The sequence below is a fragment of the Branchiostoma lanceolatum genome, chromosome 6 (assembly GCF_035083965.1).
Source record: "Branchiostoma lanceolatum isolate klBraLanc5 chromosome 6, klBraLanc5.hap2, whole genome shotgun sequence".
NCBI lineage: Eukaryota > Metazoa > Chordata > Leptocardii > Amphioxiformes > Branchiostomatidae > Branchiostoma > Branchiostoma lanceolatum.
The window spans coordinates 7,916,143-7,940,359 of NC_089727.1; the positions used below are offsets into that span (position 1 = coordinate 7,916,143).

Here is a 24,217-nt window from a genome sequence, read left to right on the forward strand (position 1 = left end):
TAGGGAGAAAATGGAGTGTTTGCTGTGGTTTTGAGTTCGTGTTTGAAACAATGGTAGCACTACAGTCACAAAATGGAACTGCTTTTCGCAGTGGTTTTAAGTTTGTGGTAAAGAGTTTACTGTGAAAACTGTGAACATAAAAGCACTGCGAAGGTTTCTGCATTCTACAGTTCTGGAATATTCCACTAATTGGGCCATCTTTTCTCTTGTGGCGAGTTGGAGTCAGCTGGTTCCCTCTTTGTACGAGCAGCGAAGGTCGGGAGGTCAGCAATTATTGGCGGTGTAATTTCCCATTCCTCTTGAACCCTTACAAGTGCCCGCATTTAGAGGGCGTGCACCAATCTTTCACACATGGCTGGGGAAGGATGTTTCGCAGAACTGATTTCCCAAGAGGGGGCGCAGGTTTAATACTTCTCTCACAAAAGCCAAGTGCAGGGGAAAGATGCGCGTTATGTCTTTGCCGTGACCTGAAGATCTGTACGGTTGGCGAGTACGATGTAAGGTATCACTGCTTCTATCCGATTCAATCTACGATGCCACATGTTTCCCGTGCTCACTATTCCCCTGGCTGCACTTGAGCGTAAGATTGTGGACAGATTTTGTGTGTGAACATGACAGCGACAAGGCAGTGACTGATGAAACACTTTTACAGTACACATTGCACGCTTAACGGTTTGACACATGATTTGGTGTTTGTAGCCATAGTTTATGACATCTTCTGTCTCCATATAAAAAGTTACTTGAAACTGTAAAACTGCAAGTTTTGGATTGATAAAACAGAGACACTGTTTAACCTTCTCCCTGCTGCCTAACTCTGTAACCGATACGGAATTGGGTGCCAAACAGCTACTTCAGAGTGCTAAAGGTTAAGGCAGGTATCTTATTGATACATATGGTTTGTGGAAAAGTTTGAGGCCTTTAACATGTAGGCTGCTGAATAGTCATTAAATTGAATATACAAATTGTATACATCTAAATGCAAGCATTGATTTCATAAGTTGTACATTGTATATTCAGTTGATGGAGATATATAGATGGTGCTAAAAATTTCAACAAAAAGAGACTAAAAAAATGTCTTCAAATTAACATATCATCAAGGAGGAACTGCTTGATATATAACAAAAATTATTAACTACATTTAATTTTGTACACCGTAAAATGAAAAATTCTAATGACGTAAGTTGACAGAATTCAACATTCTAAAAACAAAGAATAGCAACTTGAAGGTACATTGTACCTTGCACCAAAGACAAATGACACAAATCTGTAAATCTCAGATTGTTAACTTTTCACCTGCTGCCTAACTCCGTAACCAATAGGGAATCGGGTGCCAGAGGGCTACTTAAGAGTGCTAAAGGTTAAAAGTTAGTGTAAAACTGAATCTGGAAATTTTTCCCTTCCACTAACAAAAATAGGTGACAATATATAAAATCACATTGTTCCACATACCTCGACATGGGATGGTGCACTTAGGTTGAGCGATCGCTGTTTCCACATGTCCACACACTGTGAAGAGACCACAAAAACTGGATTATAAAACTAGAACACAAAACCTTAAGCATAGAAATGAGGAAACCACTTGAGTTTCTGCATGCTTTCATCGTCGATTTTCAATTATAATAAATGATATCGAAATGTGTAATATCAGGACATGCAATGGCACCAAAGTACACAAGTCGTAATTTGAAATTTTGAAAGTTGTGTCCAGACTTTATGGGTCTGTGGTGATACACAATAAACACATAGTTTTGCACACTTCAGATATACAGTCAAACCTGCCTAGGCGACCACCTTTTCAACGCGACCACCTGGCCATGGCGACCGCTTTTTCTCGGTCCCGAAAATTTTCCCCATAGGCACAAGCATTAAGCTGCCTGCCCAAGGCGACCACCCGTCCAACGCGACCGCGACCGCCACGAATTGGGACCGCACAGAGCACAATCCCTGCCCATGGTGGTCGCCTAATTTTCAAGCGTGTGGTGACATCAGATCATTTTGCTGTCGGATTTCACGGAAATGTTTTCAAGACTTTAAAGGACAAAAATAAGATCAAAAATATATGGAATAGCAATGTTATACCATCGACTCCTCCATGAAGTGTTTTAATAAAACGTTCCCCCTATAAACATTGTAAAGACAAATGTTTGTGATGTTGTTGTGCCTATCGTAATCTTATAGTTTAACGTGAACTCAGTTTCGTTTAAACTCAACTTTCAAAACGAATACGTAGTGCATGGCGTCAAAAAGTCAGATTTCACAGAAATTACTATCTATTTCTTGTATTTTCAACAAAAATGTGTCTGTATCTTGCTAAATTCCGCCGAAAAATGACTTCGCGGCGGGCAAAACATCAGGCGAGAAATGTTGTTCCTTGGTCCCGACGCCATCTTGGATTTCGGGCGGCCCGGATTTGGCGTACCGCTGACCTTTGTAAAACACGATGATTTTGTGTATGAACATTTAGGAATACTCTAGTTATTGGTGAAAATCAAAATTCTTATTTTCTTTTTATTTCCATGAATCTCACAAACCTTTATTGGACGCTGTGCGTTCTGCTGCACTGACTTACCCTTCGATGCGGTGGCACAGAGCTTCGCGGCGCGGCGCGACGAAATCACCGTTTTCATCTTTAGTTGTCAGATCAAAAATTTTTTGACCCTCAGGTTCATCCAGCGGTCGGCGACCCAAAAAAGGCTGGGACCAGCAGGCGTTTTCTAGGGATCTGTCTTAGGCCTTAAAACTTCGATGATGTGCGTGCCTTGTTTGTACTATTCAATGTAACGTGTGAATGCGGGAGGGCGCTGCGAGATCATCGAGGCAACCATCGTTTTGTAGTCAAAATTATGACGAAAATTTGGACACGATGTAGCGGTATACAATTATTACATCGATAACGGAAAATGTAATTTTTGTAGGATCTTTCTGTCAATGAGAATTGAACCTGGTGAGGGTCATGCTGTCTAAATTCACATATTTTTTTCATCATTTACGTACTGTATTTGAAAACCTCGACCTGGAAACATGTGAGTGGAATCCTCTTCATGGCGACCACCTGTCCATCGCGACCGTTTTTGCCCGGTCCGCCGGGTGGTCGCCTTGGGCAGGTTTGACTGTAGTTAGTGCAATGCATGCAACATCAACACAACACAAAGTCTAGATTGATACAGGTTACATGTGTGTTAGAAATGATTTGTGGTGCATACACAATTATGTAACATCGAACAAAATGGGACAAAAGGTCAATGAAGAAGTCTTGTAACACATGCAGGTAGATTGGTGTGAGATCAGTGATACCGGTATATAGTAAAATAATAAAATACATACATGTAAAACATGTGTAATTTTTTTATATACACGTAGATACATTCTTGCTTCTAAATGTGGTCTTCTGGTGGCGGTACAATGTACTTTTCATTATATGAGGTTGAAAGATTGTCGTATTTTGGTACTGAATCAAAAAAATGTAATCTCCAAGCAGATGTTGGGATTGTACATTGCAAGACTTCTGACTAAGCAACTTGTTTGACAGTCATACACATTTATGATTTTCTACCCCCACATTTGCTTGGATATTAAGAAATGTACAAATTTCCTCTGACTGTTCCTACATTTGGGCTTCTTGATGATAGTGGGATTGGAGCAAGGTAGGATATCTTGCATTGTTATACCATGTAAAATATGGCATGATTGTGTAGTATTGGTGTCTCCTTTCATGTATTGCACCAAGGTTCCTAAAGATTAAGTACCATCTCACACCAATCTTGGTTAATGACATGAAATGACACAACATCTATTAGAACACATGGGTGATACCATGCCATACTGGAGGTCCTTACCATGGTAGCCGCAGGGGGGGGGGAGGAAGAGAACAAAACAAAGAAAAAACAAAAGGGCAAGAGAGGAGAGATATAAACAAGAGAACCTTTATATTGAGAAACAATCTTAGTTATTTGAATGTTGGAGAAATGGAAACACACAGGGATTGTTAGATAGTATTTAACCTCCATTAACATTAATCCGCTGGGTTACATAAATTCGCCACAGTTTGTTTGAGAGATCTCTAGTGCAGCCCCTCCCAGGCATGCACAGTTTCAGGAGTGTATTACACTGAGGCACGTTGGGTTGGAGATCTGTTCGGATACATCTTTTCAGGGTGGCGGAATTATGTACCCTGTGGAATTATGTAAGTAGGTGTTACATGTACATATCAGACGGTTGTTTTAAAAAAGTGACAAAGCAAAAGTGTTAACTAGAAATTCAAAGAATTCTTATTCCATACAAAAATAGAAAATTGACACTATAAGCTGAGGTGTAAGAAGAAAGATGGTAGCCGTTAATCTCCAAGCAGATGTTTGGGGGAGGCCCAATCATTTACATTTTTCTAGCTGCCTTTTTGAGGAGATGGATTGAAACAGAAAAGGGCAGCCATCGAACTGCAAGGATTCAGCTTTCCCCTACATCTGCTTGGAGATTAGGAAAAAGTAAGGTTCACCATATATATATATATATATATATTATATAGGTGTACAGTTGTACATCTATGATGAAATGAAATGATGAAATATATCTGACACTGGAATAAAAGTTGTGCATTGTAGATAAAGAATCATATAGTATTGGGATAGCAGGGAAAAGAACAAAGTCAAAGGTAACAGTTTTAGATTACATTGCAGAACATCATACTAGGATAGTGCAGACTACGTACAGGAGCGCACCCAGTTCAAGTACAAAGTTTAACAAAATTTGGGCAGAACTTTTTCTCAACAGGCAGTGTGTGAATAAAATGAATATCATACTGGACTGAAAGCAATTTAATAAGAATATTTTCCTTCCTGAAAGCATGCAAAAAGAGTGAAGTCTAGAGTGACCCACAGAAAAAAAGCAAGCAAACTCATTGCAACTGTACATGTATAGAAAGAAAACATCATGCAAACTTATTGAAATAAGCTACAAAAGGGCTTATGCTTCGAGACAGTGCTATCATACTTTTTGTTCGGTCTTTACAGACATGCCATTAATCGTTTTTGCTAGCCTGGATTCTAGCCTTGTCAGCTTGGTCCGTTCCCAACGGTTGTTACTACGGAGTGGCGAGCGTTCGAATCGGATCCAAACTAACAAGGTCGGACTCCAGGCTACGCTTTCGCATTCTCCGGGACATTCATGCCCTCTCGCATGCACTTACAGCTTTCCCTACTTTTAAATCCACGGGAGGGTGCGGTCTCTTCTCCTTCCTCTTCTGGAGGAAGTCGTGCAGAAACAGGTGGGGCGGCGCCGGCGTGGTCGTCATCTCGCGCCGACGATTCGCCGACGTCTGGCTGAACCTTTTGGCACATCTGTTTAGTTACAGAAGGCGAAGAAAATTTATTGTACGATACAATACAACACACGTATTTGCTTTGCGCTACAACTGTTAAATCATTATGATATCATAATCTAAAATGGAACGTTGATTGTCACTGCAGTCTGGCTGAATCTTTTGGCACATTTGTAAAGTTACAGATTTTAGACAAAAGAAATCATTATACAATACAATACAATACAATACAATACAACAATCATTAATTTTTTGTATTACAATTGTGCAATCATTATGATATTCTGAAAAGCTATATTGATTGTCACTATAGTCTGGCTGAATCTTTTGGCAATGTCTGCATATTTACAGAAAAGAAAGGAAGAAATTACTGTACAATACAATACAATACAATCATTAATATTATCTAACTGTCAAAATTAATCATATTTGAACAAAAAAAATGCATCACTAATTATCACTGCAGTTTGGCTGAAGCTTTTGGCACATCTGTAAAGTCACAAGAAAGAATAGATTCATTGTACTATATATACAGACTGAGAAATATGTAATAACTAATGTAACAGTAAATCATTTATTTTGTCTCATTACTGTCAAATCAGATAATTTCGTGATATTAAAAAAGGCAACATTGACTATCTGTGAGGACTGTAGTATGGTTGGTACATTTGTTTTGGTACATTTGCATAATTGCAGAAGACAAAAGAAAGAGGAAATCTATTGTGACGTTGACACAATGAGAAACAAAAACATCATTAAGCTTGGTCTTATAACTGTCAAATAATCTAAATATCATAAAACGCAACATTAATTGCCATCTGGCTGACTCTTAGGCACAAAGCACAAAGCACAGTTACAAAAGACAAGAAAAACAAATCTACATTTTGTATTGTCACACTTATACAGTGACAAACAACAACATAATTAAGCTTCATCCTTCCACTAACGAGGCATTACTGTAACAATAGTTCACTATTCATCAGACCTTATTCAGTCACTATATAATTTTGCAATCTTTCATGAATAACTTGACAGAAATGATATTAAAAACGTTGAGACATGTAAAACAAATCTAATCTTTCACACAAACCTTCACATATCTAGTCTTTTTATATATTCTTAATGTTAATACAGGATCTACTTCACTCTTGAATATAATTAGTATAATCGTCATGTGCTTAAGGGGTAGACAATGCTCCATTGGGCAACATTCAAATTTATGTCACTTTTTTAAAATAGAAATCATTCAATGACATGCTACATTTGTACATGACTTTGTACACTACTAGTTGCAACCTTGAAATTTACGACACTCCCTTTTGAATAAATCAAATCGCGACATTTCACAAAACTCATTCATATCAATAAGTTCAACCGCAGGTTGCACAGTCATCATGCTGGTATTGCAAATATCAAAAACTAATATGATTTAGAGGCAGCTGCACTTTTGCGCAAATGTAGCCGTAATACATGCCTTTTGGGGTTTAATGAAAAGAGGAGGAATAAACAGCTTTTGACATTTGCGACTGAAAAATCGATGTACCTGAACTCTAAGGCAGCGTGAACTGGTGAACCAAGAAATAGATTTTCCACTTCGTAGCCAGATTTTGAAGGTCAAGGTCACAAGGGACTGAGTCATAGCTCAATTGTGGCAAGTGTCTTTTTCCAAATGGCAACACATAACACATACCATGTTGTAACTGCTGAATTTGTGACTATGTCTCCAGCTTTAATTTCTAAATTTTTTCCGTCCAACTCATTTTTGTTGTTGTTAAATATGTCATTTTAAGCTTAGGAAAAATACATTTTTATAGATGGGGTGGAGGATATTTCAGTCCCGACATGCAACTTTCTGTCCCGGAATGGAGGGACGGGTCCTGGAGACAGCCCTGCTGTTTAAACTTTTGTCCAGTAGTATGTTGCATGTCGATTGACTTTTTTGACTTACTATCATTTCCTTGTCTGTTATCATTGTTTGGTCAGTGTCAACCACATTCCTTCAAATTTTTTAACTTGCCTCTGTCCTTGGTGCTGAACATACGGTGGGGGTGCTTTTGTGTATGTATGACATATACATGTATCTGCCCATGCAATTCAGACAAATATAGTATTTGTAAACCACACATAACTCTGATTTGTTGCCTGCTATCATTTGTTTAGTTTGAGCCGAAGTCAAAATTTTGCTGACAAGTCTCTGTCCTTGGTGCTGAACGAACAGTGTGTTGGTATCAATGTTCATTCTTGCTATGTAGTTATGTATGTCTTACCTGATAATGTCTTTTATTTGTATTTCTTATAGACTACAATATGTGACAAATACCATTGATCAATGTCTGTAAATGTGATAGTAACACAATCTAATTAGTAAAGCAAAATGTCATCAATAATACCCCACTAAGTAACAACTGCTTAGACTTAATATAAGTGTTACTGTAACATTTTCTATTGATTTATATAGGTCAAGTCTTGACTGAAGATGGACCAACACAGAAAGAATATACTGTACATTCATTCGTTTTTGCTGGGGCTTAATTTCCCTTTGCAGTTGAAACAGTTCTGTTGTACAGTACAGCAGTACATTGAAAATGCATATTTGAAGTATTGTGATTTTGCAGTGGATAGGTCACCATGAAAATCACTTACTACTATAATTATGTTATGAATCGTTAGATTTATGTTATTTTTTGTTAATTTAGATGGGGGAAGACCTTGTATAAGCCATCATGGCTTTTTTTCTTCACCCAGCACGTGTATTTTTTGTTCTTTTCTGTTTTATTATGTAATACAGACTGATTCTATATGTGCAAATAAAGAAATCAAATCAAATCAAATCAAAATAAAACCACCACAAACTTTTCAAGATTTACAGTATTAGTGGATCAAGTGACTTAACCAGTGGGATTCTCCTGAAGAAGACAAAGACAGAACCATCCATCAACATGAGCCTTAACCCTATCAGTGGTAACCTATCTCCATCACTCACTGTTTAAGTATTAAGGTCTGCAAGATTAGAGGGTTAAGTGTCAAATGAAGAGGTCTTGAATTATGCATTATTGGCCTACTGTGGTACGGTCTTGGGTTGATTTCTTCATAATTATTCATTGAGACTTTAAGTCCCTCTGTGACCCCAGAATACACAATATATGGTTAAATACCAGGAGTTATTAGGACTCAAATGACTGCGTATCTCTGCTATATTGTATCTGACCCTTACCTCTTCCCTCATGAAAAGCGGCCTGTGTGCCGATTTGAGCTTATCATGAATAAACAAAGGTTCAAACAAACAAACAAACAAACAAATATTGTATGTGGATGAGTCCTCAGCAGACAGAAGGTGAAGCAATCCCTCACATTCTGTCATTGTATGCCAGTGAACACATGTTTTTTTTAAAATCATTGACTTTTTCAGCTGTTTTTTTTGGTATTTGTCTATTTGAGTTATAGAGAGACTTTATCGTGAATTTCTTACTTTAAGAAGCCAATTACAAAGAAGTAAATTATGGAATATATCTTGTATCAGAGCAGATCTGAGACTACATTTTTGTAGTTTTCCTACAACATGAATTAAAATTGATTCAGAATGATTTAAACTTAACGTGTTTCTGTAGAAGAAGAAGATATCGTCATATTGAATTCTGACTGGTATACACACTGTCAGGTACATTGCAACGGATGTGTAAAACTGCAAGATGATGATTCAAGCATTTCTATGAATTGGGTACGATTATGTTACAACACGAATAGGGTAGTGTTGTACATCTTTTGAGTCCAGGAAGTACAATGTACGATAACACATGTAGTTAATAAAAACATTTCCTGAAACCACTTAACTTGTAAAAAAAAGATGCATGACTGCCCTTTGAAAATGTTCTTCACATATTCACTACTGCAAGATTCATGCTAAAAACTAAATCAAAATCCCCCATACTTCTATCTTGGCCCTCATCTCTAATTCAAGGCCAAGCAACTGAGCAGAGAATCATTGCCTTCAAGTTGACAGTATTCAGTAAAAGCAATAATGCCACCGATGCTACTATCTGATATACTCTCTGCCTAAATGCTTCCTCATTTAGTTTGTGGAACGTGTTTGAGTTGATCCTTTATCAGATCTCAGTTTGTTTCTTGTTACGGATGTCTTTTCCCGTCGCCGTGACTTGCAGCTACAATTTCAGTTTCTGAAGGTTCAACGTCCTACTTTAACATGCGTTTCAGATGAAGCGATAAGTTGTCAGCCACCCTTCTGTATTTCAAAGGCACAGGAGGGTGTGGTATGGTTTTCCATAAGGCCAAGTTGATTTGATTATATGGATGACATCCGCACGTGCATCAATTTTCGTTTCCAAAAAAAAAAAAGGTTTTCAACCATACTGTTAAATTGAGTGTAAATTGTACAAAGCAAAATAGCAAATGTATGCAGTGAATTGTAAAAAAAATAATCGGGAAACGGATAGTAAGATTCGCAGTACACCAAAGCAAATTCCAAATTCAATGAATATGTGAAAAAAAAGAACAATCTATTATTCGGTATGTGTTTATTCATTTGTTCAATGTTCCTGACCAATCAGATTTCATACTGAAGGCAACTTTTTTTTTGCCTAAAAAAATGTATTTATTTTCACGCTTGCATCAGTTCTGAGGTTCCCAAAGGATGACATCCATACAATCAAATCAACAGGGCCTAAATCAGGGGACACTATAAATCCGGAATGACAGTCCTGCAGAAGGCTTGAATTACTGATCGACACAAAGGCCATCCTGAATACCAGATTAGTGGTTCCATCTTAAAAACTTGAGTATTACAATAAAGATGGAATCTTTACGTAGTGTGTGGTAACGTCACTAATGAAAGATCAGCGGAAGCTATCTGAAATGTCAGCTATTTACAGAACTTATCTAGTTGCTTGAGTGACTTCTGTACTGTGTAGTGTCTGGCTGGGATGAAAGTGTGAGGACCCCCTCACACACACAGGCACAAAACACCACAGTTTGTCTTAAAGCCTTGATATACAAAACACCACAGTTTGTCTGCAAACAAGTACAGATGTACAGTCATTGTCCATTTACCTAAACCCTGGAAAGGACTCAGTCTGAAAGACAAGCTCCCTATCAATCGTATTCAAGACACCATGAAAAAGGTCTGGGCCGGCTTTCAATTTAATTCAACTTTCAAATCCGCAAGGAATAGCACTAAGACAGCCACTGGTAAGATGGAGTAACCAGTCTTAATCTCTTGCTATGGTTTAAGCCTCCCTATGCCTCACAAGTAAGTGTTTGTTTGACTGATAGATGACTTGGGTAAAGAGTGCTTAAGTCTCTCAAAGAATTTCTGTCACGACCCCCTTCTCTAAGCTAAACATATTATAGTATTTGGACACTAAAACTACAAATACTCTGAATTCAAAAAAGTTCCCAGATAAAGTAGAAGGTCACAGAAAGGAATGTCATATTTTACAAATCTGCTGTTAGAAAGCTCATGATGCCTGAAATAAAGGATAGATTTTGCTACAACTTTCTAAAATTAAAAATGATCGCTGCCCATCTTTTGAAAGAAGCTATCAAATTCATTTATTTTTTTGGGGGGTTGGGTTGAAAGAGGCTACCTTATTTGTATACTGTACTTACTTAACTGTACTGTACCGTATATGAAAAGTTTGTTAATTGTTACTCGATGCTAAAGGGATGTCCCTAAAGCTCAACCCAGGGTTTGAACAAGGGAACAATTAAGGAGCTTAACTGTGTGGCTGCTTAGCAGCCACACAGTTGAGCTCCTTAATTGTTCCCTTGTTCAAACCCTGGATCAGGACATCTCAGTTGGGGCTGCACCTGTCTTTTGGAAGGGACGTAAAATGGTGGTTTCCCGGTACTAGTTAGCAACTAATAAGAACCAGGAGCTCAACTGTGAGGCTGCTATAACTATCAGTTGAGCTACAGGAACATCCCTGTCTAACCCAATAAGCTCTACAAATTTGGTACCAAAAGCCTCCTTTAGAAGTGAGAGTATTAGGGGAGAAAGTTACATCAATCATGCAAGGACTTTGACACCTTGGATAACTCAATTACCCTGGATCCTTGGAACTGATTCCACAGTGTCTTCTCATCATTTACGACTAATACTTCTTTTCCCCAAGGGATGCCAACATCAGATGTTTAAGAATGGATGCAACGTAAGTTGTCTAATAGACTTCTGTCTGTGGTAGTTCCAGTCCACTGCGCTACATAAAGATCATCTTCACGCAAGATGAAACTTCCATGCATATCAAAATTTCTATACATAGTTAAATTTCAATTAGTTTTGCCTGGCTGAACACCTTCAAATGTGTCAGAAACAAGGCGCAGAATAATTGCTCTTTGAGCGACATGTTTTGGGATGGAAAAATCTGGGAAAATGTCATTTCAATTGAAACGCTAGCTTCTTAGACTGCAGTGCTGCATAATTCTACTCAATACATCTCTGTTCAGTCTTTTTATGATATGATCGAGCTAATATATAATTCATACATATACATGTATGTCATAAGTTCATTATTCACAACCAAGTATTTACACGAGCCGACGTTTCTTTGACTGTCATTTTCATCAGGGCAATACGACACTCATCAAAACGTCGGCTCGTGTAAATACTTGGTTGTGAATGAAGAACTTTGCTATTCAGTCATTTATCAACCTGATGAAATTATTAGTAGTACGTACGGAGTATGTACGATTTTTAGTCGGAAATAAAACCTGCGACCTATTGCATGCAAAACAAGCACTCTACTCACTAGGCTTAGTAGGCAATAGCTGCTGCCATATGTTGGTACAGTAACTTAGTAAGTCCAGTACTTGGTACGCTGTAATTGGTACTTGGCAATACATAATAGTATCCTAATACATTATGTCACAAGTGTATGTGAAAAGCACCACCCACGGCATGCCTCATTTCAGAGAAATCATGATTATTCCTACAACCCCTCTTGACCTCTTACATCATACGAACATGCATACTTTCTGTAGTTTGACATTGCTAACCTTTACATACAATTTAGATGTATCACATTCATGAAACAACAAGGAAATGCAACTCTTCAAACGGCATATCATGATGGCAGGTCTATAGCAGATCCCACAGTAACTCACGCATGGAATGACACAGATATCTTTCATCTAAAAACTCTTTGAAGATGTAGAATTTGCAATGATTTGTGAATGGTGGAGGGAACAACTTTGCTGATGCAAGTGACCTTTTGGATAATTCTGAACCGTGCCGTTCCTAATTCGTCCATTCAGCTCCACTTCAATTCTTTAATCCTATAATCCATAATGCATGGAATGACACAGATATCTTTCATCTAAGAAGTCTCTGAACATGTGGAATTTGTGATGATTTGTGAGTGTTGGTGGAAAAGACAGCATTAGATGATACAGGCGTCCTTTTGCAGAACTCCGAACCGTGCCGTTCTAAATTCTTCTATTCAGTCTTCTTCAATTCTTTGATAATATGACGTTACATGGAATGATATTTTCATCTAGAAAGTCTTTGACGATGTAGAATTTGCAATGATTTCTGAACGGTGGAGGGAAAACAGCATTAAATGAAGTGTCAATGTGAATTTGTGATGATTTGTGGGTGGCGAAGGGAAAGACAGCATTAAACGATGTGTCCTTTTGGAGAATGGAGAAACCGTGACGTTCTAAATTCTTCCATTCAATTCCTCTTCAATTCTTTAAATAAATCATATATCAACATCGCATGGAATGACACAGATATCTTTTGTCTAAAACTTATCAAAGATGCAGAATTTGCAATGATTTGTTAGCGGCGGAGCAAAACACAGCATTAAATGATGCTAGCATCCTTTCGGAGAATGGGGAAACCGTGACATTCTAAATTCTCCCATTCAGTTATCATTCAATTCTTTAATGATCATACATTGCATGGAATAACAGATATTTTTCATCTAAAACGCTTTGAAGATGCAGAATTCGCAATGACATAGATGCAGTGAGGGGAAGATGCAGGTGTCCTTTTAAAACATTCTGGAGAATTCCTTTTCTAAATTCTTTCATTCAATTCTTCCCTCATATATCAACATTGCATGGAATGACACAGATCTTTTCTTTTCATCCAAAAGACGCAGAATTCATGATGATTTGTTAGCGGTGGAGGAAAACACCGCATTAAATTATGCGCGTGTCCTTTTGGAAAGTGTTTGAACCGTGTCATTTGTGTGATAAAGCATTAACGTGATGTAGAAGACAGTAGGGGAGGTCAGAAGTAGCAGTGATGTATGCCGTTGTATCATATCAGACATAAGATGCTCTTTTCGAAAAGACCTTAAAGTTCAAGTTTGGCAGTAGGGAGATGGATCTTGTGCTGTGTCTACTCTTAAGGCGGTGGAAAAGGCGAAGTGCAGGAATGATTCAATGTGAAAGGGGCTGAACTAAGTAAATCAGTTATTTATAATCATGCATGTGAAACATTTCACATTCTGTATGTTCAGACATGAAAACTTAATACTTTTTTGGAAATTTGTTTGAAGGGGAGGAAAATATGAATGTAATGTGGGATTGATCTATTGTAAAAAATATAGGAATTAGAATGTCAGGATAACCCAAAAATTAATTTCATCATCAAAATCCTTAAGCTTTTTCCTGCATTTAAAAGAACGTTCATATTCTTATATTCTGCATAAAACTATACATTCAATATCATAATCATACAACATACATATAGCATTAATTGAGTCTCAAACCAAAACTGTACACAACTATCCTTATGATTCCTTCATCAGTTCTATAGAGAAGCACACATAATTATCCAATACTATATCCTAATTGCTAAACATTACCTTCCTACACATTTTGATTATGACGTACATTTGTATTTTGATCAGGTTTCAAGCTGATAGCTATGACTGGCATAAGTGGTGCGGCATATTGTAGCTGCTAACGGGTGTATGTGCAGCATAAATTATGACATGTCTAATCACATGCAGCACCACAGCTCCTACAACTTCTGTTGTGAAGCTATAATTATTATAACAGTCGGGTATGAAATTTCATTCCGGAACGGGTACCCAGGTTCGCTGTCTTGTATCATTTACCGCAGAATCAATCACGAGATAAAAGGTGATTTTGTAACAGGTCTCCGGCTATCACGCTTTTCCGATGCGTCCTTTATTCGGAACATCAAAGAGAGCTCTGGCTATCGCATAATCTGTTTCAATGATCGTCAATGGGCAATATGGAAATTAATTAATAGATACAATCACTCCAGTGATGGCCTGGTGTGTGCAGCGCTTGCTTTGCATGCGGTAGGTCGCAGGTTTGAGTTTCTGACCAAATCATACCAAAGACTTAAACAAGTCACTAAGGGGCCCAAAAATCATTTTGAGGTTTTACAAAGACCTACCCACCTACCAAATATGAAGACAATCCATCCAGGCATTCTCGAGTTATCCTGTTGACTGACATACACACACACACACACACACACACACACAAACGCTGTACAAAACATAACCTTCTCAGCTAAGGTAAAAATGATACATACTGCTTAGCATTCAGGGCTTGTGCGAAAGAGTATGGGAGTTGAACACACACCGCTATCAGCGAACAAGCCCTTGGCTACAGTATTATCTGTGCTTGTACAGCTGTGTGGCCCAAGGGCTAAGGAAAGGGAGATGGGCACCACCCTATACATTATACGGTGTTGGAAGAGCTTATCAACTAATTTACAATGCCGCTCCTAGACGCCATTTTTACATCTTTGCTTAAGATCCAGACTGTCTCTTATTGTGCTAGAATAATTATCATTATTATAATAATCTATAATTATGTGTCTCATGCATTTCTTAGGCTCCTGGCTGTATCTAATATCATACAGATTATGCAAAGAAATAACGATGAATGGCAAAAAATCCAATCATACTGAATTTTGCATGTTGGAATAAACATGCCAAATATGTACTTCCAAGAATAGAAATATGGGATTTTTGTAATGTATCTATCACTTAAAAAAAAAAATTAGGTGATCAACTCTTTTAACTAATTTCTAGCATGATAGACTCTATGCCTGCATATAATAATCATATTGAGACAAAAGTACTTTCAATTACCTCTATAAAGCTAGTTGGGCAAATGCGTGTACTTTCCCTTGAATATTATAATGGAACAGCATTTAACAACTAGTGAAGTACAATTACCTATCTTGAACACTTCAGGTACATACATGCAGTCATATAATGCGCCCATCCAAAATAACAAAATATATGTATGATAATATGCCAAAATCGCTGCGTGTTGCACAGCTGCAGTGTAGACTAATGGCTCCTATTGCCGCCACAATTGCGCTCTTACAACCAACTGGGGAACAATAATCCATGCTACGTTATTCCACACGAGCATCTTACATCTAACGAGTCTTAGCGCCGGTCAACGTACGTCAAATTTCCTTGCGGACGGAATGACGCCAAATCCGTCATCTTCCGCGGATGCAAAGAAATCAATGGGCGCACATAACGATATTTAGGTCAAGACGTGGTCGGGGAACGGAATTGTTTTCTGCTTCTTTGCGCCGCGCTATTTATAATAATTTCGTGGCGGATGATGCATGGAGGTTGTACAGTGACCTTTGTGCATTATGGGTTAGAAGTCAGGGTCTATCTGACTGGCTGATTGACTGGCCATGATTGACCTTTTAGGATCCCGCGGAATCTACCACGCCGATCACGGTGTACCCTATAAAGGTCTAATACAACTGGTAGGTGGAGACATACATTTAAGTTCATGTACATGTTGTACAAGGGAAGTATTAGCATTCAGGGTCTAAGTGATGAAAAGTCACAGTTGAAAGGTAGTGGATACTGGCTAAAAAGTCTGTTACAAAATCTGTCCAGTTGCTTGAGTAACTTTTCTGATTAATAATTGTTGCTTGTATACAAAAATATGTAGGTGGAGACGTACATTTTAGTTCATGTACGTGTTGTACATTAGGGAAGTATTAGCATTCAAGAACTAAGTGATGAATAGTCACTGATGATGGTATACGTAGGGGATACTGTCTGAAAGGTCTGACTGTTTACAAAATCTAACCAGTTGCTTTAGTAACTTTTTTGATTAATAATTGTGTATCTCATTACCTGGATGTCTAACCTTCAGTGACGCAGTTATCACAAATCTTTCTTGCTGAATGTAGAGTCTGATTTAGTTAGTGCATGCTGTCTGAAAAGTCTGACTGTTAACAAAATCTATCCGCTAGCGCAGTTGCTTAAGTAACTTTTCTGATTGATAATTTATGTATCTCATTACCTGGATGTCTAACCTAAAGTGACATAGTTATCACAAATCTTTCTTACTTAACGTCTATAGCATTAAGTACTCTGATGAACCTAACATGCAGACTGTACATGATTTTTCTAGCCAGCATCTGCCATTCCATCATTTGAAGGAAGTTTTCCACTCATGACGGGCAAAAATTCTCTCTTTTCCATCACATTTGACAGACAAAAATCGCTGTTTAAAGATATAGACAGAGCTTGACATTTTGCAAAAATCTCCAGACAATTATAGTGGAAGTTTGCAACAAGGCTGATTTAGATTATTTCTACATGTAGTCTGTGCCTATTCTTCTGTGTTCCCTTTGACACACACAAAAAAAGACATTCCAAAATACAACTCAGACTGCAGACACATTGCAATTCAAAGTGGTATCACACTGTCACAACCTTTGGCCGTTCTTGTTGACTGCCAGAAGGCCATCAAATTTCAAAAGCTCCAGAGAGTCGAGAATATTCTTTGCCTGAAATCTTTTTACCTTCTTACTCAGTGACCTGCACATATTGGTCAGCACCTAAAAACCATGCAGAGATCGAGAGGACACCGACTGTGTTTCTGCCAACAAATTACTTTTGAAGTTCGCAGACTTCTTGGGTAAGCCATTTTTCTGCTGTGAGACACCGGCTTGAAGGAGGCTTTGCATGTCCTAACAGAGGAATGGGGGAAAAGGGACTGTGTGTTTCTAACTAAAATGAGGAGAAACTAGACTGATGTGCAGTGCAGATGAAAAGCGGATCTGGATAAAAGAACTGAGTCAGCTTACGGATGTGTCCCATGTGACAGAGACTGTCATTCTCGTAGGACTGTCTAGCCGTAGCCGTACATTTGTAGCCGTAGGGTTGATGTCAGTTAGGATTTTACCATGGTCAATATTGACTGAAGGAGGCCATATAATGTTTCTTACTTAGGCCATGTTGATTTGATTATGTGGATGACATCCTTTGGGGACCCCAAAACGTGCAAATAAAAAAAAAGAGTTTGGCCAAAAAAGGTGCCTTCATTGTGAAATCTATGTGGTCAGAAAAGTTGAAGAAAAATTAATAAACACACAAGCAGTATATATGGTGTAGGAAATATTAGATTCTTCATTTTCATTTCCTCACATCTTCTTTGATTCTGGAATAATGTTGGCTTTGTCATTCTACAACATTTGTATCGTTTTCTAATATATTTTTTGCAATCTGCGGCATACATTTGATCATTTTGCAGCTGCTTTGTATGATTTACAGTATGGCCGAAAACTTTTTTTGGAAACGGGTGAAAATTGATGCGCGCGCGCGCAGATGCCAACCATACATTGTACAATCGAATCAACATGTCCTAATGGCCTGGATGTGCTCTACTCTATACCTTCTGAAAGTAAACAACACTTTGATAGTTTGATGGCATATATACTGACCTCTTGAGAGGTTTAGTGGAGAACTTGAGCCTGTGATGCTGGATCCTGTTGCTGACCATGGCCACCACAGGGGACGGGTCCAGACACAGCGGCTCGGCCGTGGCCAGGACCAGCTGCTTCTCTAACTCATGTTTGTCGTCCTGGAGAGGTGAAACGCACATTGTTACATTTGCAAAGAAGTTTATGTTTTTGTGTTTCTATATGATGTGTGAGTGTGTGTGAATAGCATCACTCTAGAAGTTGTGTGATGAATCTTTATGTTATTCGGTATGTTGGTAGAGGCTGGCAGAATGAAGAAACGATTAGATTATGTCACCCCCCCCCCCCAAGCATCTTTCCATGACCACGGCTTTCCTGCAGGACTTCCGGTTTTGATATCTTCCAAACTTCAAGATATGAAATCTTCCAGCTTTCCTTAACTCAACAGCCACGTTAGCTCTTCTGATAAGAACAAATTGGCCTTAAGTCCTTCAAAGCTTCACAGTAGACAGAAAGTCTAGAGGATGAAGTCTAGGAAGGATATGTGATGTTTTCCAATGCTGAGTCTCTCTGTAGCTCCATCTGATAACCGTAAATCATTTAACTTCTTGCTGTCACAGCATGACTTTTTCCCCCATAGGCTTCCATGTTATAATATGTGTTTTACATGGGCACGTTCGTAATGAAATTATAGGAAATGCACCAAGGTCATTCGTTCTATGTTGACCACATTTACCCTTCATCATGTAAAAAAATTGTTAACAACTTCACTTACATATAATCTCTATTTATGGCAATTACAAACTGCACTTAGCTGCACCCAATAAAAGGCACTTTCCAGCGGCAAGCGCACGACCGCATTACTCGAAATGCAGGACTGTGCATGTCCAACCTAGCATGCCACTGCCAAACTTTACCTGCTAATTTCTTCAGTTACAAACAAGCTTTCATCAGTTTGACGCTTGAGAGCAGTTGGGCTGGCTAAAAGGCAATTTCCACCCAATATAAACAAAGGTTCATGCAGCCGTTTATTTTCTGGGTAGGTAGTACTCTTTTAGGAGTAATACATGAATGAGACCGGACCTCACATTACTTGTACAGCTTTGAGACAACACATAGTTGTAGTGATTTGTTGAGACAGAGATGGTCTACTACCATTAGCTTTTACAATTGAAATAAAGAAGGGTCTTACAAAATGTAACTGCATCTTGGCCTAATCTTCAACAACAGCCATGATTTCAGTACTTTTTGGTTCAAAATTTGGGCTGTTTGCTGTTTACAGGTCTTACAATACTGAAATACTATTAGTATAACTGATGCACTAATGGCACATTGTTGTGGTAAATATGGACAATGAGTGCCCAAATGCATTACATCTACTATGGATTATGTAGACATACATAATTTCTGTATTTGGTAAAAACTCATCCATATTATGGAATAAAAACCTGTTTTTCTCCAACTGTAGTGTCAACCAGGTCTCTGGGACATAATTAGGACTGAATATGCTTCAAGTGAAAGTCATAATCCGTCCACGTGTAACAAAATAAAGAGCCGGACATCCAACTAGAGCCCTGATTTCCCCAGGGAGGTTAGGTTCACTGGAACTCATTTTGGGCCATTCTCACCAAATGTTGCCCCATGCCCTTGCTAATTTGAGCTGAAGAAGATTAAAGTTCATCTGTAAGATACACAAATAAGATACACCTGGACATACATGACCTTTTTTGTACTTGACCTCTTCTCTAAGGATGTTGAAATGACCTTATAACAACCTGCTTGTACACTTCTGGCCAAAAAATGTTTTCATACCTTTCAGCATGGTCTTGATGAGAAATTACTGTAAACTCATTTATTTTCCCAGGGACTTAATTTTGCGTTACGTGGGAAAACAAGGTTTTGTTGTGTTTCGAGTTCATGGCTGAAACATTTCTGTATTACAGTTAATGCAATGATACGATTGAAATGCAATTTTCCAGTGTCATATATTTTGCAGTGAAAACTGTGAACTTTAAATCACTACGAAAATTTCAAGACTTACCGTACAGATAGTTGAAAAAAAAAATTGTTTTTGAGCCATTAACTATCAAAATACATTTACCCGTCACTGAAAATATGGGGCAAAAATATCAATATCACGATTTATGTTACAATTCTACAGCCAAACAAAAAGATAATCGTACAAAAGCAAGAAGGAAATGTTGTTTTATTTTTCCCATTCTTACCTGTATTACCTACAGTAAAGAGATTTACAATACACGTTTTTATGACACAAAATTCTTGGGAATAAAAAACACAGTGGCGTAGTGAACGAGTTCAGGGTTATTAACTGGCTATGAGAAAATGTCAATAGTCGTTACCATCAGGACACACTTTCAATTTCAGGGCTTAACCCATCAAGGTTGTGTCCATCACCAAGTCATGTATCTCTTTAAAGTACTTGGAGTCCTGCCAAGCAATTACCACACACTCTGGCCATGTGTGTCCTCAGGAGTTTACGGATTACAGTGTCATTCCACCTCCCCAATACCCAGGACATGATACATTACCAATATGCATGAACACCGCAAAGTTTTACCCTTAGTTTCACAACCGTAGGTGGATGAAACTAAAGGTAGTGTTTCTGATTACCCGACCGACGATAGCAATAATCTGCCGACTTAAGCCTTTTTTTGTTGTCGTTGTTTTTTCTCATTTTTACCACAGTTTTTCCAGGCACTCGGGTTATGTGTGTTTTGAGGAGTTTACTAGGTTACACTGTCATTCCACCTCCCCAATACATGCTTTTGATGCATTACCAGTATGCACAAACACCTCAAACTTTTACCCTCAGTTTCACAACCGTAGGTGGGTGAAACTAAAGGTTGTTTTTCTGATTACCCGACTGACGATAGCAAAAATTTGCAGACTTTAACCTTTTTGTTATTTATTTTTTCAACCATTTGTGAGAATTAGAACTCATGTTTCTAGGGGGGATAAAATTTTGATCTGAGTAATAAAATCGTTATAAAATTCTTTTCCAGCATGCTGTTCTTTCCTTATTTCTGTTGCAACAGAAAACTGTGCTTGTACAATGTATAACTAAAATATGATCATATTGAAAATACAAGTGCCTGTCTGCATTTCAGTTTTACACAATTTGTTAAGCACTATTTGTTGGAACAATGACCAGGAATCTAAGAAAAGAGAAAAATAGAATCCCTTCTGACCCTAATGTTTTTTTGGGCCGTAATTGGAAACACAACATTTATTTTCCGTGGCCTAGTCTAGTATTGGAAGGAATGGTGAAAGTTTGAAAAAAGGGTTGTAATACTGTACCTGTGTCCATCTGTGCTCTCCATCATTAGTGATTGCATTTACGTCACACACCAGAGTCTGCAGAAACACAGGAAAGGACATCTTTAGAATATAGGCAAATACAAGTGGTGAAACAGCATTTTAGCATGCTTACTTTCCACAATCTACTTACCTGATGCAAGGTTGAAGTGTAATTTCCAATCCAAATTGTGCTTCAATCTGCATAACATGACATCACAAAAGCAGTGGATTGCTTATACCTTGAAATTTCAAGCTACAATAGTCTACATACATGTACATTATACTTACGCAAATTGTGCACATTTAAACATACCACATCCCTTCATTTGAAAAAAAAGTATATGATTGAGAACTCATGTGCCATTGGTGGGAGCTATCAGCTTTATAATGTAAAACAATGGGCATTCTTGATGAATTATAGACGCACAATACAAAATTGCTACTGGAAATAGCTGATAGCAATGGGCTAAAAAGGAACAAATTGAAAGCACTGCTTTAACAGCAACAAAGATTTCAGCACTAGGGAGAGCATCAATGTATAACAAACATACCAATGAACAATCATTAACCCTCATACTGCTAAGAAGCCAGTTGGCACCAAATTTGCATTGGTTATGGGGTTATGCAGCAGGGAGAAGGTTAAACAGATAGCCAACTTTACGAGTTAAAAGGTTATCTTGATTTTCAATATCTAGACAAGTTACAAATCAAGAGATTCTATGAAGGAATTTTAGCAAAGAACCTACATTTGTAGGATAATCATGTACATCATGTTAACTTGATATCCAATACTGGGCAGCATTGTCCCAGAATATAATGTACTTGCACAAGACTCAGGACAATCAGCCTAGCTGGTGAATTGTTAGTATTTATTAATAATCAGTGGCAAAGACAACTGTCAACAATAACTAGACATCTTTTAACCCTCAACTGACATGGCACCTCAGTTGCAATGCCTTATCAGGCATGTACAGGAGTTGTTGTTTTGTAGCTATGATAGTGTGATAGAATTCACCACGGTTTCTGTTTGATGTTTGGTAATTGCTGTATCAGAATTTCGTCCTTTGCATGAGACTTTTCTGACGCAACTATATGAAAACTATGCACCAGATATTATAGATGTGAAGATGACCTTAAAAGAACGTTCTGAGTACGTGCTGTACTGAATGGTTCAGTCTAACCAAATGAGCCATGGAGACTACCAGTAGCCCAGCTAGAGGGATGTTATCATTGGGCAAAGGTCACTCTAAACCCAGTGTTTCAGGTCAATACGGACATTCCTATTCAACCCGAAGACAAAATACACATTTGCCGCTGTCGATTCAGGGTTCGTGGGTTCAAGTCCTGTAAGGGAAGAAATTTCTTTGCATTTGAATGGACTGTATATATTCCTGTACAAAGGCCTGCAGGACCTGATTGAAATGAAAGGCCAAATAAAGTTCAAGGTAGCTGATCTTATTGCCTTTCAGATAAGGAGGACTGTCCGGAATGTTGGTTTGAAATCCATGCACAAGATACTGTACGTGTTGAAATTTTAGCAGTGGTTTAATGTCTGTAGTTTTTGCAATGACCTCATCAAAAATGCCTGTTTTGTCTTCTGCCCGCCTACCCTCATGTTTCAACTGTGAACTAAAAACCACTGCGAACACTCCAATTTCTCAATATTGTGAAATAAAACCCCCATGAACTTAGACGGCATTTACAGTATAATGATGAATGTTATTATGAGGTTGCTTCCAAAGTGAAACAACCCAATCAGCACTTGATCAGGTATATTGTATATGATTGTTATTTCCTTGGTAACAATACATAATATTTTGTATCATACAGTATACGTCGTGTAGTATTCAAGGTTAAAACTTGTCCAGAAAATTTATACTATAGAGAAAGTACCCCAAAAGTGCAAATGTTCGCAGAGATTTAATAACTACCTAGGAGCGTTTGGTGGTTCTAAGTTTGTGGTTGAAGACAGAACATTTTTGCAGTGGTTTTAAGTTTGCCGTAAGAGGTCACCACAAAAATAGCAAAAACCTCCACGAATATTTCCTCTTGTATGGATATATATGCAGAAGGTACAAAATCATGTATTTGTCAACTGCAATTTTACATGTGACAATAGGTAGATTATTTTCATAAAGGTGACATTGTTATACATGTAAAATTTACACCCCCTGCATGGTGTGTGGTAGATCCCTGACAAAGTTAGGTTCTAAAGTGCGACTTTATGACATAATTGCGTCGGATGATTTCCTAGTTATCTCCCGTTGTTGTCTGGAACTGTAGCTTGTTGGCGTGATTGGTACATGTAGTTCCCACTCCATCTGCCTTGACACTTTGTAGTAACAGCCTTCCCCGAATCAATAGAAAAACAATTTCTGGAAGGAAACTGCATCGATAATTAATGGCCAATTTCCGCGACGTTATCACGGTGAGAACCATCCATTACCCAGGGCGTGCTCCGCCCTCGGCCGATGCCAATCTGCTCTTTATTCCCGCCATAACACGCGACCTTTCCATCTTGTTCTGGAACGATAATGTTCGAGAGCGTAAAATATCAAGTGCGCTCTGGGAAGATGGTCCGACCATTCCTAGCTATAAACTCTCTCATCAGCATGGATCAATGCATGCACCAAGTTCATGATGGGATAATACAGATCAATGGAATCTCGGGCTATTCCGGAGCCTGAATTCCGGCCAGATTGTGAGTTCCGATGTGGAATGGGGAATTCCCCAGGGAAAAGCCGTTGATGGAAAATGCTGGGTGTTGTGATATCGCAAGGGTAAGGCCTTGACCAGTCTCACGGAAAGCATACACAGGGTGTGACTAGGAAAAACAAATCCTGTTCTATGTGGGTGTCTAAGTGTGTTTACCTTTTTGTTCATCATGTCTA

The 24,217-nt window shown here is 38.3% G+C and overlaps 1 protein-coding gene across 1 annotated transcript in view; it reads right to left on the reverse strand.

The window, feature by feature from the left end:
- The window catches only part of LOC136436386 (transcription factor SPT20 homolog), a 112,148-nt gene that overhangs the window by 26,983 nt on the left and 60,948 nt on the right, over positions 1 to 24,217 (reverse strand). The window contains exons 9-12 of the mRNA XM_066430328.1: positions 21,327 to 21,383; positions 18,030 to 18,169; positions 5,183 to 5,333; positions 1,450 to 1,506 (exon numbers count right to left, since the gene is read on the reverse strand). Of these exons, the coding sequence (XP_066286425.1) occupies positions 1,450 to 1,506; positions 5,183 to 5,333; positions 18,030 to 18,169; positions 21,327 to 21,383 (405 nt within the window). The remainder of the gene's footprint in view (positions 1 to 1,449; positions 1,507 to 5,182; positions 5,334 to 18,029; positions 18,170 to 21,326; positions 21,384 to 24,217) is intronic.